The following is a 22500-nucleotide window of genomic DNA, read 5'->3' on the forward strand; positions in this document are numbered from 1 at the left end:
CCCAGAAATAGAATGGGTAAGAGGAGAGGCAAAGAGGAAGTGGAAAAATAAAAATAAAGGTCCCCTAGGCTGGGGATGGGGTCAAGTTAATTTGAGAGGCCTAGACTGGTCGGGTGCAAAGTAGGGAATGCATAGGACCAGCAAGGTGTCCATACTTTAAGAAATTTGGCATAGAAGTTGTGGAAATGACTGGACATTTTTTCATGGATCATGAGGGTCGTCAGGGTGTTCTGCACCTCCGAAAATGATACAGCAGTCCTTTTCCAGACCCTAGCTATTGTGCGCTTAGCTGCTATAAACCAATATGTGCCTAGTTTTTGTTGGTGAGAGAAGAGGCCCGGGATCGAACGGACATGGAGCTTTTTTCAACCTAAATTTGTAACTACAGTATGATGCTTTGGCCTTCTTCCTTGAATTTTAGCACATTTTTTCCAATCAACCATTTCCCCCAAAAGCTGGTGATTCGGGGGCATTGACATCCAAACTGGGCAGCAGTTATCTAGGGGTCTATTGGTCTACTTACATTGGCCACACCCCAGTTGAATTCTCCTTAGTCATAATCTGTTAGATCTACATAGCATGCCACTAATTGTTAGAATGTTCTGTCCCATTCAGGCCCATACTTTATAGCAGTGGTCTCCAAACTACGGCCTAAGTGCCAAATGTAGCCCCAATGATGTGGTCTACTATTCCTCCCACTGACACCAACTGTAGGGCATAAATCCTGCCAGTGACATTAGTGATGGGGCACTAATGTCAGTGAAAGGGAACTATTCTTTCCACTGACACCAACAATGGGGCACTGTTTTTTCCACTGACACCATTGATGGGGTACTATTCTTCCCACTAATACCAATGATAGGGCATTGTTCCTCCTCCTCCTGACCACCAAGCCTGAGGCCATGCTGTTCATGGCCCCAGGACATTTTCTAACCCCACCACCCCCCCTGAAGTCGGAAGGACAGTAAAATGTCCCTTTGTTGAAACGTTTGGAGACCCCTGGTCTATATAGTTACTGGTACATTTTTCTAATCTTAACAGAGGAAATGAAGGAAAGTCTTATTGGTGCGTGTCTATCAAAGTTCATGTACACATTGCCTTTTTGAAGTATAAAGTAATACCTTGGATTACGAGCATAATTTGTTCTAGAAGAATGCTTGTAATTCAAAGCACTCCTATATCAAATCGAATTTCCCCATAGGAGGTAATGGAAACTCAGATAATTCGTTCCACAGCCACTGCTTGTCTATGCAGTACCGCATGTGGCCAGAGGTGTGTGTGCGCCGGAGACATTTGGAGACCACCTGGAGATGCTCGGAGACACTCAGGAATGGAGTGTTGCAGAGTGTCTCCGAGCGTCACCGGCGCCCCCGCACCTCTGGCCAAATGGGGTACTGCACACCCCAGCAGCTTGATTCCTGCTCATCTTGCGAGACAACGCTTGCAAAGCGAGTCAGTATTTAAAAAATAAAAATGGCTCCTATTGCCTAAACCGCGTTACTTGCAATCCGAGGTTCCACCGTATAATGGTGCTTTAGAATCAAACACAAAATAAATGCTCTGTGTATATAAAGAATTTGGAATGGTTACATTATTTGCTATTTGATCATGTTCTAAATGCATCTTAATGTGGTGTGTGGACGTACACTTAATTAACGACTAGCCCGTTGTGTTTCTTAAATGGATTTTAGAATAATATTTGCCTTTGGCACGCTAATAACCAGTTGTTCTTGTTTTAATATTGAACTGGCATGGTAAATCAGTCAAGCAGGCTTATCCATTGCAGTGTAGATGTGTTTGTTGGCTGCTGTATAGAGAATCCACCCACTCACTTGCCTGCATAATGAATTTCCCCTATGAGGCTACCTGACCAATGTAGGAGTATCACAGATATCAAATCTATGATGACCTTTACAGGACGGCCTTTCCCCACTGCAAGACAGAAAATGTAATGGATATATAAGGTGTGCAATTTCAAGCTGGGAAAGTAGACGTTAGCTTACGATTTTATTGTGCATTATTTCTACTCTCTCCATACTGAATAGGTGTAAGACTTGCTGATTTGGTATAGCAATGGACTGCTTGTCTTGCTTCTGGAATACTAAGGTGTTGCTATGCAACATGCTGTACAAATTGATAAGGTGACATCTGTGATTAAATGGCACTGCAGTGTCTATTTTCCATTAGTTCAATGTTTACGTGTAATTCAATATTCCTGTTCAGCCATCGATTTTTTTGTTTAAGATTGAACATAAAGAAAGGAATGATTATGGAAGAAAATACAGTGGACAACTAATAAATATTATAGTACAAATCTAATATTTGTTCAGGGACACATTTCATTAGAAAAATGCTTGTTGATTTCTGTTCAACTCCGTGTTTGCCTGTTAGGCCCCGTACACACGGTCGGACCGAACCGATGAGAATGGACCGAAGTTCAGTTTCATCGGACCAAACCGACCGTGTGTATAGGCCATCGGTCTGTTTTCCTTCAGTCCAAAATTTTAAAACATGCTTCAAAACCGAACCGATGGACCGCTGCCCGATCGGACCAAACCGATGGTTAGTACAGAAAAGCATCGGTTCAAAACCCGCGCATGCTCAGAATCAAGTCGACGCATGCTTGGAAGCATTGAACTTCGTTTTTTTTCAGCAGGTCGTTTGTTTTACGTCACCGCGTTCTGACCCGATCGGATTTTGAACGATGGTGTGTACACACATCAGACCATCAGGCCACTTCAGCGGTGAACCGATGAAAACGGTCCGTCGGACCATTCTCATCGTTTTTGTCCGACCGTGTGTATGGGGCCTTAAAGTGTTTGTGATCTCTTTATTTTAATTTTTTTAAGCAGACTTTTCGATTTTTGGAAGGAAAAGGCTTAGGCAATTGCATAGCCCAATATCAGCTGTATGGTATGATTTTAAAAAGAAAGGTCGTCTTATGTTTTTATATTGCATACAGTATCAGTTGACTACTTTCCTGCGATGTAATCAAACAATCTCTGCCAGTGTGCATGGAACCAGCCCATTGAAAATATCATATATCTTATTCACCAGCAGATTCCCCCGAGGCACAGTACCTTAGGAGCTCTAAGTGCTCACCAGAACTCCATATGGTAGGAATATCATTGAATGCATGGGTTCTTCCAAATTACAACTAGCAGGATCAAAGGAACAAACAGAAACACTGACAAATTCAAAAGAACTACAGATGGAAGTTCATACAGTACCGTATATTGGGCATCGGGTTGCAGAGGGTCAAGTGTCAGATGTACGTTGGCGATGGTTAGGCAGAGTAGCCAAGTGCCAGATCACAAGATAAAAGCAAAGTTCAAACTAGAGTTCAGCAACAAAGTTAGCAATCTTATAACAAGCCAGAGGGTGAATAGAAGCTAAGGTCAAATAGCAAGCTGGGTTAATGACAGATAGCAGATTGTAGGAGCTCTGGGATACTAGCACAAGGCAGGAATAGCTGAAGTTCTGTCAAGAACAGCTCAAAGAGCACACTAGCCTTGTATAAAATGTAACTGTGTGTCTCCTACATGCATGTATGTACATGTGAATGAACAAGCTTATACATGTTATTTACACATGCAAGGGGAAGACAGCTACCTAGGCTATGCAACATTCATAGGAGCAAGCACAAGACTCTTGCAACTCATTGCACTAGGTCTATAAAATCATGTTTTTCAGTAGAGTTTGGCATAGTTTTCAGTCAGAGAAAGTGGATCTGACAACCAGTTAGATTTCCAGGCCGTATGTTTTCATAGTCTAATTAGCATTGTCTTCGTCACTAACGTACAAAAGAAATGAGCTAAAGGGATTTGTCTGCAGGTCCCTTTGTTGGAGTGGAATTTATTCAGCAATCACTTGATTTAGATTTTCCATTTTTCTTGAGACATCTTTAGTCATTACCCTGGTTTATAAGCAGCTACATTCAGAGGATTGGACAATGGGGGAAAAAAAGCTACCACCTTCTCCATGAATCCTGTTTTTGCTAGTGTCCTTGGATGTTCTACTAAGAGAAGCTTACCTCTTCTTTATGGGAGTTCTTAATCTCTGATGATTCTTCTGTCAAGTTCCCTGGCTCTGCTATAGCCACTGCGGCTCTTTCTATAGCTTTTGGACTGGTTAACTCCCTGACCGTGCCTTGGGGGGACCATACTTAGACCCTGCCTGATTGAAAAAGTGGGGCTGTCCTGTAAATTTGCTAGAATGTACTGGATCCTGCTCTTGGTGCTCTCCTTGATGGAATGAGCCACAGGGTGCATTATGGATTCTGGACCATGGTCTAACAGTGGAAGAGCCCTGTCCCTAAAGATCCCTGCAAGGGTATGTACATCATGGAGGGTGAGGATAGGATATGACCCCTTCTAATCCTGCTGGTATACGATCTTTAGTGGTAAGTAAAGGAAAAGATGCCTTTAAACATCTTGCCCAGGGTACCAAGCACCCTGGGATGTATTATTGCCTTGCCGGTAACAACCTCTCTAGTGGTGTTGGCTTGGAACCGGGAGTGCCACTTTTCTGCAAATGTCTCTCTGTGAAAATATCAGCCCTCACCATTTTGTTTCAGAGACCATTTCCACAATGTGTTTCATTTTGCCCTCTGTATGCTCTTTTTTGTCTCCATGGTATCTTTTTTGGTTGTGTCAGCCCTTCAGAGGCCACCATTTGAACCTGTTAGGCATATTTCTTTGTCCAACTCCATTCTCAGGGTGTCCTCATTGTTACCTTCTCTCTGCAGAGGGTCTTTAAGTTATTAGCCTTATCTTGTACAGAGCCCTTAAAAGTATTGCACAAGGACAAGGTTGTCTTAAGTCCTAGACCTCCTTCCTCTCTAAGGCGTTCTCTTCCTTTCACCTCAACCAGAACATCATTTTTCCTTCATGTCTTACTCCAAAACATCCCAAGTGAACTCCTCCACTGTCTTGGCATGGTCTGTGCAGTGAGAGTCTGTCTACCTCTTAGGTATTGAGTACAATACAGGACACTTCTTCTTACAATTTCCCTACTGCTTGCTACAAAATGGAGGCTAGCTGGGAGTGGAAAGAGTTATAAAGAGGATGTCCCAGGCCCAGCAGCTGTCTTTTTGCTTGTGTCCAACCACCTGAAAGTAGCTTCATATAACCCATGGTAATGTCTAAAGATTCTGTGTCCCGTACTGTACTTAAACATATTTTACTGGTAAGATAGAAGTCCTATTACATTGCAGCTTACTAATCCCAAGATGTGGTGGATGCATTTGTTTTCTTTTTTCTAGCTTATTTTCTCTTATTTTTACCTGGTGATTCTACCAGTAACAAACTACAAGGTGCTAGAATGACCGCACTTACTTCTGTATTGAGACAACATTAGCAAGATAGGACTACCGAATCCTTTCCCTTTCCTATTGTATATAACACAAAGAGGCATTGTTTTGTAGTCCTTAGAGAAAAAAAATATTAATACCAGTCAGCACAGGCAGAGGACACAGAAAGTTAGCAGCTCACACGATTTTCAGAAAGATCGACAGGTATTGCTTTTAACTTATCAAACAAAACACTTTCAATAAGAGAAGTTCATTTTTAGGATTAGGGAAATGTACGTCCACATTTCCTTTTTTTAACTCAAAATTTAAAGCCACAATAATCTGTTAAAATTAGTATGCCCTGTACACACGGGCCAGAATCTCGTTAGGAAAAAACATAGTTTTTCCTGACGAGATTCTTGGCAAGAATCTCTTGCTGCCCGAGTGTACAGACTCTCCCTTCAAAAGAACCGCGGTTCTCTAGAAAGGCAAGAACGCGGTGACGTCATTGCGTACGACGAGCATGCGCTTGTCACATTCGATGCCTTCGCCGCCATCTTGCGGCACCCTACCTATGCTTAGGAAGCTACCGCGCATGCGTCAAGGTCATTTCGAGCATGCGTGGGTTTCCACGGCGACCAGGTAAGTATACACACTCTCGGGTTTCTCGGCAGGAAAACTGCCGAGAATCTCACGACGAGAAAATAGAGAGCAGGTTCTCTATTTTTCTCGTCTAGATTCTGGGCATTTCTCCTGTAAACACGTACGGTTTACTCTGCCAGCAGTTTTCTTGCTGGTTCTTGCCGAGAAAACCGAGCGTGTGTACGAGGCTTTTGTGTTTTCTGCAATATGCAAATCAAGCTTTAATCACACAGCGTTTAAAATACAGGCCATCCCCATGTTAAAAACAAGAGGTTTTCTCTTAAGTTGTTGAATTTGTATGTAAGTTGGAACAGGTACATTTTTTTGTAGGTGTAAAATAATTTCTACGTTTTTTTGGATAGCATAGGAAAGGGTTAACACCCCTGTAATATTTATTTTGCTGTCTGTGCCCCTGTTTAGAAGATTTCACCTCACTTTTCTGTCCCTGTGACAATTGGATTTAGACATTTTTAGTTATTTTGTGAAAACAGGGATTGTTGATAAAGCACCTTTTGCAATGATAACTCCTACAGGAGTGAATTTCCCTTCCCGTCTGAAAGTATGAGTCGTTTGTAAGTCGGATGTTTGTAACTCAGGGACTGCCTGTAGTGCCAACTTCTAGTCAATTTAAACATCGCAATTTTTAAATATTTTTATATACAAGTGAGTTATGAGCTAATTTTCTGGTAAGAATCCCACATGTGTACACTCATTGTTTATCATGCCATGTGAAATGTATAACCTGAGACAAGAAAGGCAAATGCATAACAGAAGAATCAATCCCTAACTGAACCCTGGCATGTCTGAAAGTAATACATATGGAAGGAATTAAGGAATAGCACACATTCCTGCTGGAGCCCATTTATAGATCACATTCAATGTGTTTGTCAAGAGAGTGATTCAAGTCACTCCAAATTGGAAAATTGAGCTTGTCAAGATAATAAAATATTTCGGAAGAATAAGGATTGAAGGACCATTCACACCAGATTGTGCATTTCCTGTGCGGTCGTGTAGCCCATGCATTTGAATGGGCTGCGAAACACGCTGGGATGCAGAAGCAGTAGTGCAAGGACTACTTTTTCAGAACACACTGTACCAAACCACATGGTACAATGGGATTTGGTGCCTGCAAATGCATTGCGTTTGTGAGATGTATTTTGGGTGCCATTAACTATTCATTGGCACCTGCAGAAAACGTGCATGGAACACACCTTTCCTGCACTGTTTTGGTGTTTTCTAGATCAGTGTAAACATTGGCTGGGTGAGAACATGGAAGGCATCTGTATCATATAGCTCTTTGATTCAGTTGGGGTACATTTTTAAAAAGTGTCTGAGATAAAATGTCTCAACTGGAGCTTTTACATTTTCCTTTTCTAATTTCTGTGTAAAAAAAAAAAGAGCGATAAAACCACCAGTTGAGAAAGTACATGTATCAGACTATTAATTATCCCAATGTCTTAACTTTTTTGCTGCAGCGTACTCATGCAGTTACTTGAAATCACAAACTGCTCGAAACAGGAAAACCTTGCATGAGTTTAAAGAGGAAGTAAACTCCCCTTGATTGTATGTACCTATAAGTAAACCTATAGGTTCTGTAAATATCTCCTAAACTTTCACCGTTTAGGAGATATTTACTGTATACGCTGCAGATGACATCATCGGTGCATGCGCTCTGAAAAAATGGCTATATATGGCTCCTACAAACCCGGAAGGAAGACCACGGACCCGGAAGGAAGACAAGCAAAACTGGATGCGACCTCCAGTGGGGACAAAGAGGGCTTAGTTTGCAGGTCAACAAAAAAAATAAAAGAGGCAGTGTTTACTTCCTCTTTAACTACAATGTAGAGAGCATGTCTCATGTCCAGGACTGAGAAAGAAGGCATCAGAGATCCCTCTAACTGCATTCTGTCTTTCACAGTTGGCTTTCTAGACTCGCATGTAATTGATATGGGCAGGGTTTAGCTAAACTAATTTCGGGACCGTTTGATTGTTTCTCTACTGACTAACATTAGGGCATTTCTGCACAGAACTTATCATTTATGGCTCCAATATTAAAACTTCTGAAAAAAGGCAATGATTACAGTGGCACAGGGTAAGAATTGTCGTAATATTTGGCCAGTTTTGGCTTTAGAGATAATTTTAACAGATACTGATAAACACAAAGTTCTGGTGCTTGTGCCAAATCATCAACGTGGAAGGTGCTGAAGAAAAGGAAAGGGTTCTGATTTCCTTTTAAATTATAGTCATGCCATTTTGAGGACTTATGCCAGCAGTGCATGCTTTATTACAGTTGCACCCAGCACTTTGTATTTATTACATTCTTGGATTTGATGTCATTTATATTGTTATTTTTTTAGCAGAGATATTTATTCTCATTAATTGATGCTTTTATGTTTGCATGTGAAAGTGAGGCATGGACATGCCTAACTTTCACATGTCTCCCTGCAAAAGCCGGTGATTGTGGTCCCCGATCCCAGTATGCGTTGGAGAGATCGGGAACTCGCCGGCCCCTGTTGCCTGCTGTGTGAAAGTGATTGGTGGCTAGAGAGCCACTGCATCACTTTCACTTTCAAGATTACAGCCTGCTGAACATATGGATCACAGCTTGTAATTAACAATTCTCTCTTTGGATGTACGCTGAACTGGTTAGTATTCCTGAACTGATTAGTATTCCTGTATATATTAGCTGATAAGGAACCTGTCATATGAGAAATATTTAGGTTGACCTTTTTCTGAAAAGGCTAGTTTCCTGACTTTCATACTAATCCTTTAATTTCAGTTCTTTCTGAGTTGCCCATCCAGAGCAAGTTAGATGACTTTTAAGTGAAATCTCTTGATGCCTTGCTAGTTCTTGGGTCATTGAAAGTAGCAAATCAATTATTTCTTCATGAATGGCAGGCAACTAGAAATTTCAACTTCTGTATTTGCTTCTCTAAAGGCTTACCTAAAGCAGACCTAACGAGGATCAGAAACTGATTATAATTCCCTCCATGCTACCCAATTGTGGAAAACCTATAAAAAGCATCCAAATACCTGGGAAAAATTTAAATTTTAAGTCTAAAATTGAGAACCTGCTCTCAAACTTTTGCTGGCGGAAATTCCGCCAGCAAAAGTCTGATGGAGCATACAGACGGTCGGAATTTCCGATGAAAAGCTAACATCAGACTTTTGCTGGCGGAAATTCCGCCCGTGTGTATGGGGCATTAGTGCTATATAAATCCTGTATAATAATAATAAAAGGTTGCTACTAACAGGTTTACTACAAGCAGTTGGTTGTTATTTTCAGATGCCTCAACTCCTTGTGTTTTCTTGTATTTTAACTATTCTGTTTGATTATCCTTTGTTTCTCCCTAATCAGTAATGAAAAACCTACTCAATCAAGAGTTTTACATGCAACCTCCGCTCAACTATACTGTTTAAATTTTGCAGAAATAAGTATACTAAAATCTATTTTGACAGCAGTGATGCTGATCTTTGAACTTCTAAGGCCGCGTACACACGATCGATTAAACCGATGAGAATGGTCTGATGGACCGTTTTCATCGGTCCAAACCGATCGTGTGTAGGCCCCATCGGTTATTTATCCATAGGTTAAAAAAAAAGCAATCTTGTTTTAAATTTAACCGATGGATACCTAACCTATAGAAAAAAAATGATCGTTTGTAGGCACGTCCATCGGTTAAAAATCCACGCATGCTCAGAATCAAGTGGACGCATGCTTGGAAGCATTGAACTTTGTTTTTTCAGCACGTCGTTGTGTTTTACGTCACCGCGTTCTGACACGATTGTTTCTTTAACCGATGGTGTGTAGGCACGACTGACCATCAGTCAGCTTCATCGGTTAACCGATGAAAACGGTCCATCATTGGATGGACCGATCGTGTGTACAGGGCTTAAGGCTCCATTCACACCTAGGCGTTTTGTCGCCTGTAGAGCGACGCTATTGCAGCCTGCAATACGCTGGAGGGGTGATTTAACATTGTCAGCTATGGAGATGGTTCACATCTCCACGCCGAAACGCTGTACGCCTGAAGCTCAAAACAAGTCCCGGACCTTTTTTTTTTCGGCGTTCGGCATAGCCGACAATGTTGATCACCCCTCCGGCGTATGTTAGGCTTAAAAAACGCAGCGTTTTGTCGCTGCAAATCGCGGGACAAAATTCCGCAATTTGTTTCGGTAAAATACGCCGCGTTCAGGTGTGAATGCAGCCTTAAGCTTTTTAATAAGCCATCAGCAGCCTTGATTCCCCATAGAGAAGGTGCTTGCATTCGATAAATGATACAGATAATGTAAAGCCCAACATTCACTTCACTTAATTCTTTCTCTTTACTGCATGTCTGTAAAAATGAATGGGTGAAGGAAGGAAAGAAAGTTGCTGCTGATAGATCAATTTGAACTAACAATGAATGGACAGAAGCCACGGCTAGAACCCCCCAGTCAGCCAGTTGGACAGCACTGCTCAGAAGCACAGTCCTATTGATATTTAGTAATGGGGTATTTCAGCATGTCACGTCAATATAGCTTTCAGAAATTCACAAAGTTGTTTATATAAAAGAGAATTGGTTAGAAGAAAATAACTTTTTTTTTAATTATAATATGTAATTGTATTCTTTCAGAATATCTTTGACAAATAATTCTAGATGCATACAGTCTGTTTTTAACATAGTTTAAACACTGTAACTCATTTGGACTTCAGACAATTTTTATGGGGGATATTGTGCCTCTGTCAATTTTTTATGGCTGTCTCACTATACGACTGTTGTCCCTGAGACTGAAGGTAAAAGAAGGTCCAAAACTTCAGGTTGCCACTAGAGCAGGAGATCTGTAAGGGGACACCTGTTCTGGTGGTGACTCTCAGGGTAGGATCTTTCCCCAAACTGGAGGACTTTTTCACTCATTTAGGGTAACATATCTAGGGCAAGATTTGAAGAGCGAACAGAGGTCCCAGACTGAAATGGAGTTTCATATAAATTTTCTTTTTAAAGTAAAACTCATGTTCCTGTACAATTTAAACTCATTACTTGCAGTTACCTAACAGAAACTCTGTATCCAAATTATCTATAAATCCAGAGATATAGACAGATAACTTACATGGAACTTACATGGAAATCTTTTTCATAAAAGAAAAGTTTGTCCACTCCTGAATCTAGCCTCCCATTCCAATGAAGAAACAATAGGGAAGCTTCGGGGTGGTGTAAAGCTAACCAAGCTTGGCCTTAAAGGAAAAATAGAGATTTAAACCTCGATTTATCTTCCAATATCTGATTCTTTCAACCAAGTTTTACCAGAACGAGCGCTCCCATCTCCTAACTTGCTTCTGAGCAGTTTTTTTCACGTCGTTAAAGCCCACACACGATGTAAAAAACGTTAAAAAGGACGTGAAAAATTAGAGCATGTTCGTTTTATACATCGTGAAAAATGCTCTGGAGCTCACACACGATCGTTTCTAATGACATAAAAAAAAAACGTAATTTTTTACAACCTGAAAAACGGTCGTGTGTACGCGGCATTATACTTTCATGGCACTGGTCATTGACATAACGCTACCCAACATATAACCATGTTACTAGTCATATTCAATCCCGAAACTCCATCAGTCACAGTGATCTGAATGTTTTTTCCTTTCAGGAGTAGTAGGAGTTTCCTATTTTAGGAATAAAATAAAAAAAAGTTATGCCATTTATGTATGCACTGTTTGCAGATCTGCTTCTTCAAGTCCCTTGTGAATGAGATGTATGGGTCCTGCCAAAGGTGGTTCTCCAACCAATATGTACATTTTCACTCTAGTGGAGACTGGGATTTGGTTTGCAAAAAGTAAAACTTGCTACACTGTGAATTTTTGATGATTTTCAAACGGTTAGTCATCATTATTTCTATAATGTGCCACTGCAATTTTAGAACACTAAAGCTGTGCCTTGGTGGAATTAGCTTTTATATGTAGGCTTTTAGTAATAGCTAATGGATTTTCTGAAATAATACATCGCTATGGGTAACATCATTTGGAAAATGATCGCTATGGATAACATAATTTGGAACATTTTGCCATTTTATTAAATTATAGTTTGGTAGTTTGAGAGAAACAATGCTCCATCTGCCCTTTGTGCTATTATCCTTTGCAGGATATGACTTATTAAACTTTTACAGGCCTATTGATAAATGTTTTCACACACCTTTCACCCAGGATTCAGACAGTTTTCTAATTGGATTCTGTTGAGAAAAAGGGTGAAAGTTGTGTGAATCTTGTGTAAAAGAAATATAAATGAACCCAATAGTTTCTCAGGCAAAGCAGAGTTAATGCTCTGCATTAATGGAGAATATATGTACAATGGGTAAAGTAGCATAAGGGCCATTCCAGCGATTTGGCAGCTCTGGCATTTGTCAAAACACCTAGTGGGTCTAAGTGCAAACTGATTAAGTCCTTGTAAGCTGCCCAGCTTCAGTCAGCCTTGCATTAATAGATCAGCCAAGTTAGCAGTGGTCTACACATTCTGCCTATGAGCTAGGAATGGTGGCATCAAATCTTTACTGATTATTTAATTACGTCTGAGAAATGCCTTTACAGAATCTGAGTATTCTGACAGTTCTGGAGTTTTGCAGTTTGTTAGCTTCTTGGGTGTGAGAAACTCTTTTTAGATTGGAATCTGCCAAATATTGGGCATCATATGGGTAAGCCAGTAACAGTGCCAGGCACATCCAACTAGAGTAAGTTCACGGTAGGTTTGGTGCAGTTTGTTTTTAACTGCCATTTGCTGTAAAACATGCACATTATATTCTAGTGAAACAAAAGGAAAGCTGATTTATAGAACAGAGATAATATAAACATCGAAGGGGAAATTTCCTGCTGCTTTTTTAGATTGCTGTTTTGATGTTTGCTGGTCCAGATTTTCCAGCATGCAAGATATAGTAGTTGTAATTCGTTTTTATGTGTATTTTCTAGTTATTCCACACAAGTCATATATATCCAAAAGGCATTATGGAGCTTTTGTCCTCCAATCCATTAATAGTGACATGTTTTAAGGGAATTCAAATGTCATTGTGTGGTTGGTCTGGGACCCTAACAGTTACTGTACTTTTTGACAATGCCAGAATTCCATTTGGGTTCCATAGGGGCATAAAGGGTGTTGGTTTTGGACCCAATATAATAGATCCCAGTGAAATGCCCTAAAAGATTACTGATACAGTGCTTGTTTTTTTGTCGACCATACTGCTATATTGCTATATTGCTGCTGAAGTGAATCTCATGTAAGACTCCAAATAGACCAAAAATCATTATAGTTTAAAGCTCACCCCTCAAGCTATTATTTATTTTTTGCTTTCAATAGTGAGAGGGAGGGTTGGAACATCTTTTAAGGTTTTTATTGCTGTTCCTATTTGAGAGATTTCTCCTGCTTCCTCTCTAAGAAGTGTCTTATGCCTTGTACACACGATCGGATATTCTGACCATGTGTGGGCCCCATCTAACTTTTTTCCATCAGAGTTTAGAAATAGAACATGTTTTATTTTTTTCCAATCGGAAATTCCGATCATCTGTGTGGAACTCCGACAAAAAAAATAATATGCATGCTCAGAATCAAGTCGACGCATGCTCCGAAGCATTGAAAGTAATTTTTCTCGGCTCGTCGTAATTTTTTACGTCACATTGTTTTGGATGGTTGGAATTTGGTCTGACAGTGTGTATGCAAGACAGCTTGAACGTAATTCAGACGGAAAATTCCATCAGATTTTATCTAATCGGAAGATCCGATCGTGTATACAGGGCATTAGAGAAAAAGAGGTAAAATTAACTCCCCCCAAAGGAACACTGCTATATACTGAAATATGCTAAATTGGCAACACAGAAAGCATTTAAACCCTTCCCTTTTCTATTCAGAATGAAAAGAGGGATTTGAATTGCGCTTTAGTTGAATTCTGGTTGGTTGAATCACTGACCAGCTTTCATATCTCAGGCAAGATTTCTTCTCAGATTTCCCAATGTAATACTGTATACACTGCTGCTGCCCTGCTATGGTTCTTGGTGGGTGGCATCACACTTCCTCTCTTGGGTCCTCCCTAATGGTGCCATCTGTAGCCAAAACTTTTGAAACTATCCCCTCAATTTCTGTCACTGTGACAGCATAGTCACTGGGACAATACATCTCATGGAAACAAAAAATATTCACAGAGATAATGTGCCCACCTAATAGACTTGGCAGGAGAGCCCAGTTTGGAGCCATGACGGCTGCATTCGATACCCTCGACCATACTAGACTGTTGGAGAGGCTGGTGTCTGTGGCTGGGCTAGATGATTTGGCATTGACATGGATGGCCTCATTCCTGCAGGACAGGGTTTAGAGGGTGAAACTGGGGACGTTTCACTCATCAGATAGTTCCCTGTCTTGCGGGGTCCCCCAGGGTTCGGCCTTATCGCCGATCCTGTTCAATATCTATATGCGGCCACTGCTGTATATCATCCGGCGCCACAACCGCCCCTTCCACGTCTATGCAAACAACACACAGATTTACTTCAAGCTGCCCAATAATGAGGAAGTCAAGGTGGATCTGGCTTCCTGCTTAGAGGAAATACAGTCCTGCATGGGAGCCAATTATTTATAACTAAATGGCTCGAAAACTGAATATATCATCCTCAGTAATCAGAGCAAAGTCAGTTTGACTGACTTTCCCTCTTGCCCGACTTAGTTTATTCCATCTCCGTCTCCGGCCACCCAGGTTCGGGACTTGGGAATCATCCTCAACTCTAAATTGACACTAAAGGCGCAGGTAAACCAGGTGGTAAGTTCATGTCACTACCAACTGAAACTTCTGCGTTCCACAATCCATTTCATCGACGAAGCGGATAAAGTCCCCATGGTCAATGCTTTTATCGGCAGTCGGCTGGACTATTGCAGTGCTCTGTATATGGTTCTTCCAAAAACCATCTTCCACAAACTCCAGCTGATTCAAAACGCTGCAGCGAGGCTACTAACAGGTGTGGGTCGTAGGGACCACATCACTCCATCTTTGAAAGCACTGCACTGGCTACCCGTTACTGAACGGGTTTTGTTTAAAGTGGGTTGTGTGGTGCATACAGCCACACATGGGAAAGGCTCCTAGCAGATCATTGAGATCTGCTAATCAGGCAAAATGTATCATTCCTAAATTCAAAAAAAGTAAAATGCGGAGGGAGGATGTTGAATGTACAAGAAGCCACATTTTGGAATTCCTTACCTCTATATATGAGACTTGAGAACGATCTATTAAAGTTTAGGAAGTTTTTAAAAACTTTTTTATTTTTACAAGCTTATGACCCAACTTAGGATCAGACATAGTATCGTGCCTAATTTTCTTTTAAATTCTGTTTTTATTTGGTTTTATGATTGTTTTACTATGTACTAGGCTGAGAGATCTTGACCTGTATATGGGATATGTTGGTTTTATGAGCACATCGAGGCCCTCGGGTAAAAACTGCGCTCTCAATAAGCATTTTTATAAATAAATAAATGGTGGAACACTTGCAGCTAAATTTCCCATAAGATCAAGTTAATTGTACCCAATGAGAACTAAAAGGCCCATTTAAAGTGGATTCTGCCTTTTAATGCATCACTTTTAATTCCTTTCATTTGTAAATGCTGCAACATCACATCCTGTTGTGCAGCACATAATCAATGTATATGTATATACTCTTTTAAAACAACTAATCAATTGTTTATGTATCTTTCCTTCTTATATTGCAGACAAAAGACTTTAATGTGGAAAACTTGAGCAAGCCAGAATTGCGTTTTCTTTTAAGTATATTAGAAGGCGAGCTAGAAGCAAGGGATCTTGTGATAGAAGCCTTGAGGGTAAGTTTTTATTTCCATCTGTATACTTGTTTTTTAATAATGCCACTTCTTTAAATGAGCTCATTGAAGGCATTTTGTAACCTAGTACTTTTATAATTTTTGTATTTGCTGCAGGCTGGTGCAGAGTTCTGCACATTTTTATATTTGAAAATGGTATATACATGTCTTATCTCTGTTTTAAGTTGCTGGGTATGCCATTTGCATAAATGCATAAATGTTCTTTAATTTTCACCAGGATTTCCACTATCTTTTTTCATTATTTGGGGATCTTTGTCGCATTGCGACATTGTCTCAATGCATTAATGTTCTTTAATTTTCACCAGGATTCCCACTATCTTTTTTCATTATTTGGGGATCTTTGTCGCATTGCGACATTGTCTCAATGCATTAATGTTCTTTAATTTTCACCAGGATTTCTACTAGCCTTTCCATTATTTGGGGATCTTTGTCACATTGCTGGGTCTGTATTTTACATTATGGCCAATATAGTGGAGATGAGCTCCACCAATTTTCAGGCTTCATTCACGCATTTACAGGAGATTCTTTTCAGTCATATTTAGACTTATACGGTTGCTAAGAGTTGCTAAGGTTTGTGGCAGTTTTATATCTTAACTCTTCTATGTCAAGTGATTTTATTTTACCACCAAGAGCCAAGGTTTAAAAAGACTTGATATGCATTCATGTTTAAATTATAATTATTTTTCTTTATTGTGTAACAGCACATGGTCTTCTTCTTTACTTTAGATATCCTCTATGGCTAGTACTTTGTTAGAGGCAATTATGAACATTGGAAAAATTGAAAAATGTTGGTATGTTAGATTTGTGCCCAGCATTAAACGGGTCCCGGGTATCATTAAGGCTCTCTTTAGAGACTACTTCATCCTCAGGGTCTTAGTAGCGTGGCGGTTAGATGCTATTTGATCTCTTATAAGTTTGTCCTTGAGCAGGGAACCATGTTCTTGTTCTTATTGCCTTCACTAATACACAACTGAGAATAAATCTGAGATTTTAATCTTGTATTGGAAACCTTATCATCCTCACTATCTGAACCATTTCAATCACGTCTGTAGAAGTTAAGACACTCTTTCTGATGAGAGCAGCCTCTAGAGAACAGAAGAATTGCATGCTGTGCCTACCGAAGCATATCTAGCTTTACAACTTAGTTGTCACTATTTTAGGATCATCTAAAGCCACAGACATGTTCTAAAGGATAATGACAAGATCAAATGGGCAGTTTCAAAGCTTTACACATGAAAATGCCCCTGACGGGAACCGGAGCCAATGCTCGTCATGCCAGACAGAGAAAACGGAACTTCTGTTTTGGATACTGTGTGACTAACAGTATTATGACTTATTTAGAAGCTGTTTTCCTTAGCATTTTGTGGCATACTTTTTTTATATAAAGATACAAAAACGTCTTTGTCATTGAAATCATTTAATTTAGAAATGGTATAAAACTTGGGAGAAAAAAATGGAAAGACTTGAATATATACTGTATGTATTTATCAGCCAAAACTTTTAGAGCACACACCTAATAATGAGTAGGTCCCCCTTTTCCCACCAAACAGCTTTTTGCCAAAACAGCCCTAACCTATCAAGGCATTAATGCCAACAGGCCTCTGAAGGTATGCTGTGATATTAGGCTCAAAGTCGTCAGTAACAGTTCCTTTAAATTCTGTAAGTTGTGCGGTGGCGCTTCCATGGATCTGACTTATTTTTCTAGACTATCCCCCAAATTGGATTAAGATCTGGTAAATTTGGAGGCCTCATTAGCAATATCCAGCATGGAGTTTTAGAAACAACATTTCTCCTCCCTTCTTCAAACCTAGCTTTGTTGTATTGGCTCAGCCAGAAAGTTGGACTTTACTACAATAAACATATTTCTAGATGGGAATAAGATGATTACCTCTATATATAAGCATATAAATATTTTTTAAGATGTGTATACATTTTGCTAAGTAGCTAAGTAATGACATTTACCTGAAAAAAGATAACTCGATTATTTAACTACCTCATTACCAGTATCTTACACCCCTTCCTTTCCAGTCTGAATTTGAGTTTTCAATGTGGTAGTTTCATGCGATAGTCATGCAACACTGCCCAAATAAATTCTGATATTTTTTGAGACAAACAGAGCTTTTTTGGTGGTATTTAATAACTACTGGGTATTTTTACTGTATACAAGAAAAAAACACCAAACATTTTGAAGAAAAAATAAAATAAAACATATGATATAAAAATGCCAGGAACTTTTATTTTTTTGCTACAATATTTTTTAAATAAAGAAACATGCTGGTATTGAGATTTACTTAGCCTTTAAAAGTAGCCCACTAAAAGGGAAGCCTTTCATTAAGAGTGGAAGAAAGTTTAGCAGAGGACGTAACTGTGAAGGATGAAATGCTGCTGTGTGGGTGGAGCTATTCACCTACTGTCAGAGGGAACTCGGTTTGGGGCTCTGGGGCGACTTGGCACCATATTTCATGTTACATTGTTTATATGCACACTTAAACTTTAATCCCACCCCCCATGTTGGACTTCAGCAGCACTTTAACCCCCCCCCCCCCTTCTCACCCCCACCCTCATCATTGACACTTAAAATCCTCCAATAACATCCCCACAACATTGGTGGGCAGCAGCCTCTCTCTCCTCTCCTTTTGATAGACTGCACTATTGTTCCTTCCTCTCATTCCTCCATTTAGAGAGTAAAGGAAGGGCTTTTAAATATAAACAGTAGTAGTAGGAATTATAAGCATTGTGATCGCTCTGGGTGTGCACACCAATAACAATTAACATGGTGTGCTCTTAGAATATCCCTACTGGCTTTTTTTGGTACGGCATCATAGTTAAAAAAGGGGCATTTCTCTATTTGTCATTACCATATTTTTAAACATAATTGGTTTATCTATATTTGTACCTTCTTCTGTCCTTTTATATCAAGCAAAATTGTGCATTATTTATTGAATGGTGTTTTTATATTATAGCACCACTGAAACTACAATACATTTGACTTATAGGGGTTCTATGGCTTATTTTTTTTAAATAACAAACAAGTTCTACTACCTCCACCGTGCAGTTTGTTTTGCACAGAGTGGCCCCGATCCTCGTCTTCTGGGGTCCCTCGGCAGCTGTCTTGACTCCTCCCCGCAAGAGCTAACCCCCGTTCTGGGAAGCTCTCTCCCAAGGGGGTTAGTTTGCGGGCAGGTTCCCTGTCATACACGCTGCATCCATAGACACAGCGTGTATGACTCGGTCCCGCCCCCGAGCACGAGCCAATGGCTGCGCTGCTCTCAATATAACCAATCTAGCCAATCAACGGCCAGACTTAGTGGAGAAGAGGACGCCGGGGGACGCGTTTAGCAGGTGAACGGCTCAGGTAAGTAAAACCGGGGGGACTGGGGGGGCCCTCATTGCCAGGTGTTTTTTCACCTTAATGCATAGTATGCATTAAGATGAAAAAACACAAACCTTTACAACCCCTTTAAGGGGAAAAGCTTTGGTTGTATTTACTGATCAAGATGAAATTGGCACAGTGAAGACTATATGCAAGTAGGCAAAATACTTGGACATGCTTGTATACACAGCTTAAAGTGGAATTCCAGCTTCATCCTAACTAGCCTTAAAACTGTCCACTCCCCTCCTAACACCTATTTTAACTAACTGTAAGAAAGTAGGGGAGAGGAGAGAGTGATCTGACATTGGCTGGTTGTGCCTGGAGCAGGGACATCAATCATAGACTTCACTGGCCCATCCATTTCCGGTGCTCCCTCCTCTCCTCAGTGACATTGGCTGACACATGTATTCCCCTGAACCTAATTGGATATTTGATATAAATAAAGGGAAGCACACATTTGTTTCTATAGAATAATTAGCCCCCGGTAAGCTGATTTTAAATGAACTGTGTTGTCAAATTATTTCTTCATAGAAATTAAGTATTTCTTTCATAAATACTGAGCTGAGAAAGGATGTGTTTATTATTGTATTATATAAATGAAATGGTAACAGTTGTTTCTATTGTTAATCCTAATAAATACCTTGAGAAATAATTGATAGTAATCCATAATGCATGGTGTGTTTACAGGTTATTAGCGGGCCTGGGGGTTGAGTGCTAGCCGTGTCCATTGTGCTCTCTAATTGGATGTATATAGGGCACAGCTATGAAATATTTGCAGATTGTTTGATGGTATCTAAGATGTGCATTAGGTATCTACCCTTGTGAGCCCTGAGCAGAAGTCAGGTTTGGCCTAAAGTGCTGAAACCTAACATATTAATACTTCATGTCTGAGACTATAATAACCTTGCATACTTTGCTAAATTACTTAATCCTCTAACAAGCTTACCATTTGTGCCTCCATGCCTAGGAGGTCTGCTACTGTAAATCCATATAGGCAGAAGCAGAAAACTCTGAATTGTGTCATTCTATATAATGTACAGTACATCTCCTCTTGTAAGGCCAAATAGAATCTAACAAAAGAGATCCAATTTGTGTCTTTTTAGCATTGTAGTCATATGACATTTAGGCTCGGTACTAAGAGGAAATTTAAAAAATGTAACATCTAATGGATCGCTGTGGTTGTTGTTACTATTGTTCTTTGAACTTGTTTTTTTTTTTTTTTAAAGGGGGCCCTTTCTTTTCAACATGGCCCAAAGGTGCAGGGAAATTCAGCTCAAAAATTACTTAAAGTGTTTTTCAACCTTTACATATACCCAGTATAGTGACTGGCCTCAGAGATTAATCAAATCCTCTTCCTCTTGCATAAGTTGTATCTATTAATCTGCCATCTTCTCTTCTCTACAGTATATCTGTTCAGAATCCAGAATTGATAAAACTTGTCTCAGCTATCAGAAAAAGGGGGTGGAGAGCTAAAATGACACACTGCAGAACTCTTATGCCGCATACACACGATCGTTTTTTGGCATGAAAAAAAAACAATGTTTTTAAAAACGTCATTTAAAATGATCGTGTTTGGGCTTCACATAGTTTTTCGGTTTCTGAAAAATGACAAAAAAAAAATTCGAACATGCTGCATTTTTTAACGTTGTTTTAAAAAATGTTGTTTTTTGGGTTGTAAAAAATTATCGTGTGTGGGCAAAAACAACGTTTTAAACCTGCGCATGCCCAGAAGCAAGTTATGAGACGGGAGCGCTCGTTCAGGTAAAACTACCATTCATAATGGAGTAAGCACATTCATCACGCTGTAACAGACAAAAAAGCGCGAATCGTCTTTAACTAACATGGAATCAGCTAAAGCAGCCCCAAGGCGAATAGAACTTCCCCTTTAGAGTGCTGTTGTACGTGTTGTACGTCACCGCGATTTGTTCATCATTTTTTAAAAACGATGGTGTGTGGGCAACGTCGTTTTTAATGATGAAGTTGGTGAATGCATTAAGGTGAAAAAACAGGAAGGTTTACAACCCCTTTAAGTTTTTACAGACCTATTTAACGGCTTCTTCCCAAGAGACCTTTGGTTTACAACTTCTCTATCTTTAAACCTCCTGCTCTTACTAAGACCAAATTCCGATTAGCCACTTACTACTGACTGCCCAACAAATTGTTGAAAAAAAAGGTTTCATGCATTTCATTAGCCCACCCTTCTATACCAATGGCAAGCTATGCCTCTCTATAGGTGGAGGAGTTCACATGAAGAGCCCTGATGTCCTCTCCCCTTTCCTATGTGCCTCAATTTCCCCCTTTCTTTTCGCACTCCCTTTCTGCTAATTTCCTCTCTCTATCCTGTTGAGCCTTTACTCCATTCTGTCCTTTCTCTCTCTTTGGTGTCCGTTTAATAAACTGAGAAGTTTTTTCTCAGTTCAGTTCTCGGCAGTTCTCAGAGAAAAATTATCTCCTCTGCAGCCGGTTTAATAAACTGAGAACTTCAGTTCTCAGAGGGAGAACAGAGGAGAAGTGTTTCCTCTGAAAACGGCCGAGATCTGTGTAAAAGTGGGTGGGCTGCCTGTAATCTCGTGAGATATTGTGATATTACAGTGCAGCCAAATTCAAAAAGTGAAACTAAAGTTTAAAAGAACATGTAATTACATGTTTTCAGATATGTGATAACTATATATATATATATATATATATATATATATATATATATATATATATACTGTATATATATGTGTGTGTGTACATACACATATATACAGTATATATGTATATATACACAAACACATGAATATATATATATATATATATATATATATATATTCATGTGTTTGTGTATATATGTGTGTGTGTATACATATATATAAATTCTGTAATTATGTGTGTATACATATATATAAATACTGTATATATGTGTGTGTGTATATGTATATAAATACTGTATATATGTGTGTGTGTATATGTGTATATATATATATATATATATATACACACACATATACAGTATCCATATATATATATATATTATGTTGTTAATATTCATTTTTAACCCACTGGTGCTGATATTAGGAAGAAATAAGCCTTCTTCCTCTTATCACACCAGCTTATCTCCCAGATTCTCCACCTCTGAGCTGGTGAATCTGGAAGGGAGATATTTCAGTGGAAGAACTGTGAGATCTTCAGATCTCAGTTTATTAAACTGGCCGTTTGTAACAAAACGGTCATGTGCTGTGATGAGGAGTGGAGAACATGTTCTCTGCTCCTTATCTCAGTTTATTAAACCGGCAATGCTCTGAGATAAGCCGTGATCATCATGATCTCGGCTTATCACGGTTTATTAAATGTACACCTTTGTTGCACAGGATTTT

General features: G+C 39.6%; 1 protein-coding gene across 2 annotated transcripts in view; it reads left to right on the forward strand.

Moving 5' to 3' along the window:
* Nucleotides 1–22500, forward strand: part of CTTNBP2 (cortactin binding protein 2) — a 124522-nt gene that overhangs the window by 13249 nt on the left and 88773 nt on the right. For both annotated transcript variants that reach the window (XM_040343758.1, XM_040343759.1), the window contains exon 2: nt 15643–15750. In XM_040343758.1, coding sequence (XP_040199692.1) covers nt 15643–15750 — 108 coding nt within the window. The remainder of the gene's footprint in view (nt 1–15642; nt 15751–22500) is intronic.

This window comes from Rana temporaria, chromosome 3, assembly GCF_905171775.1.
Source record: "Rana temporaria chromosome 3, aRanTem1.1, whole genome shotgun sequence".
In the NCBI taxonomy this organism is placed as follows: domain Eukaryota; kingdom Metazoa; phylum Chordata; class Amphibia; order Anura; family Ranidae; genus Rana; species Rana temporaria.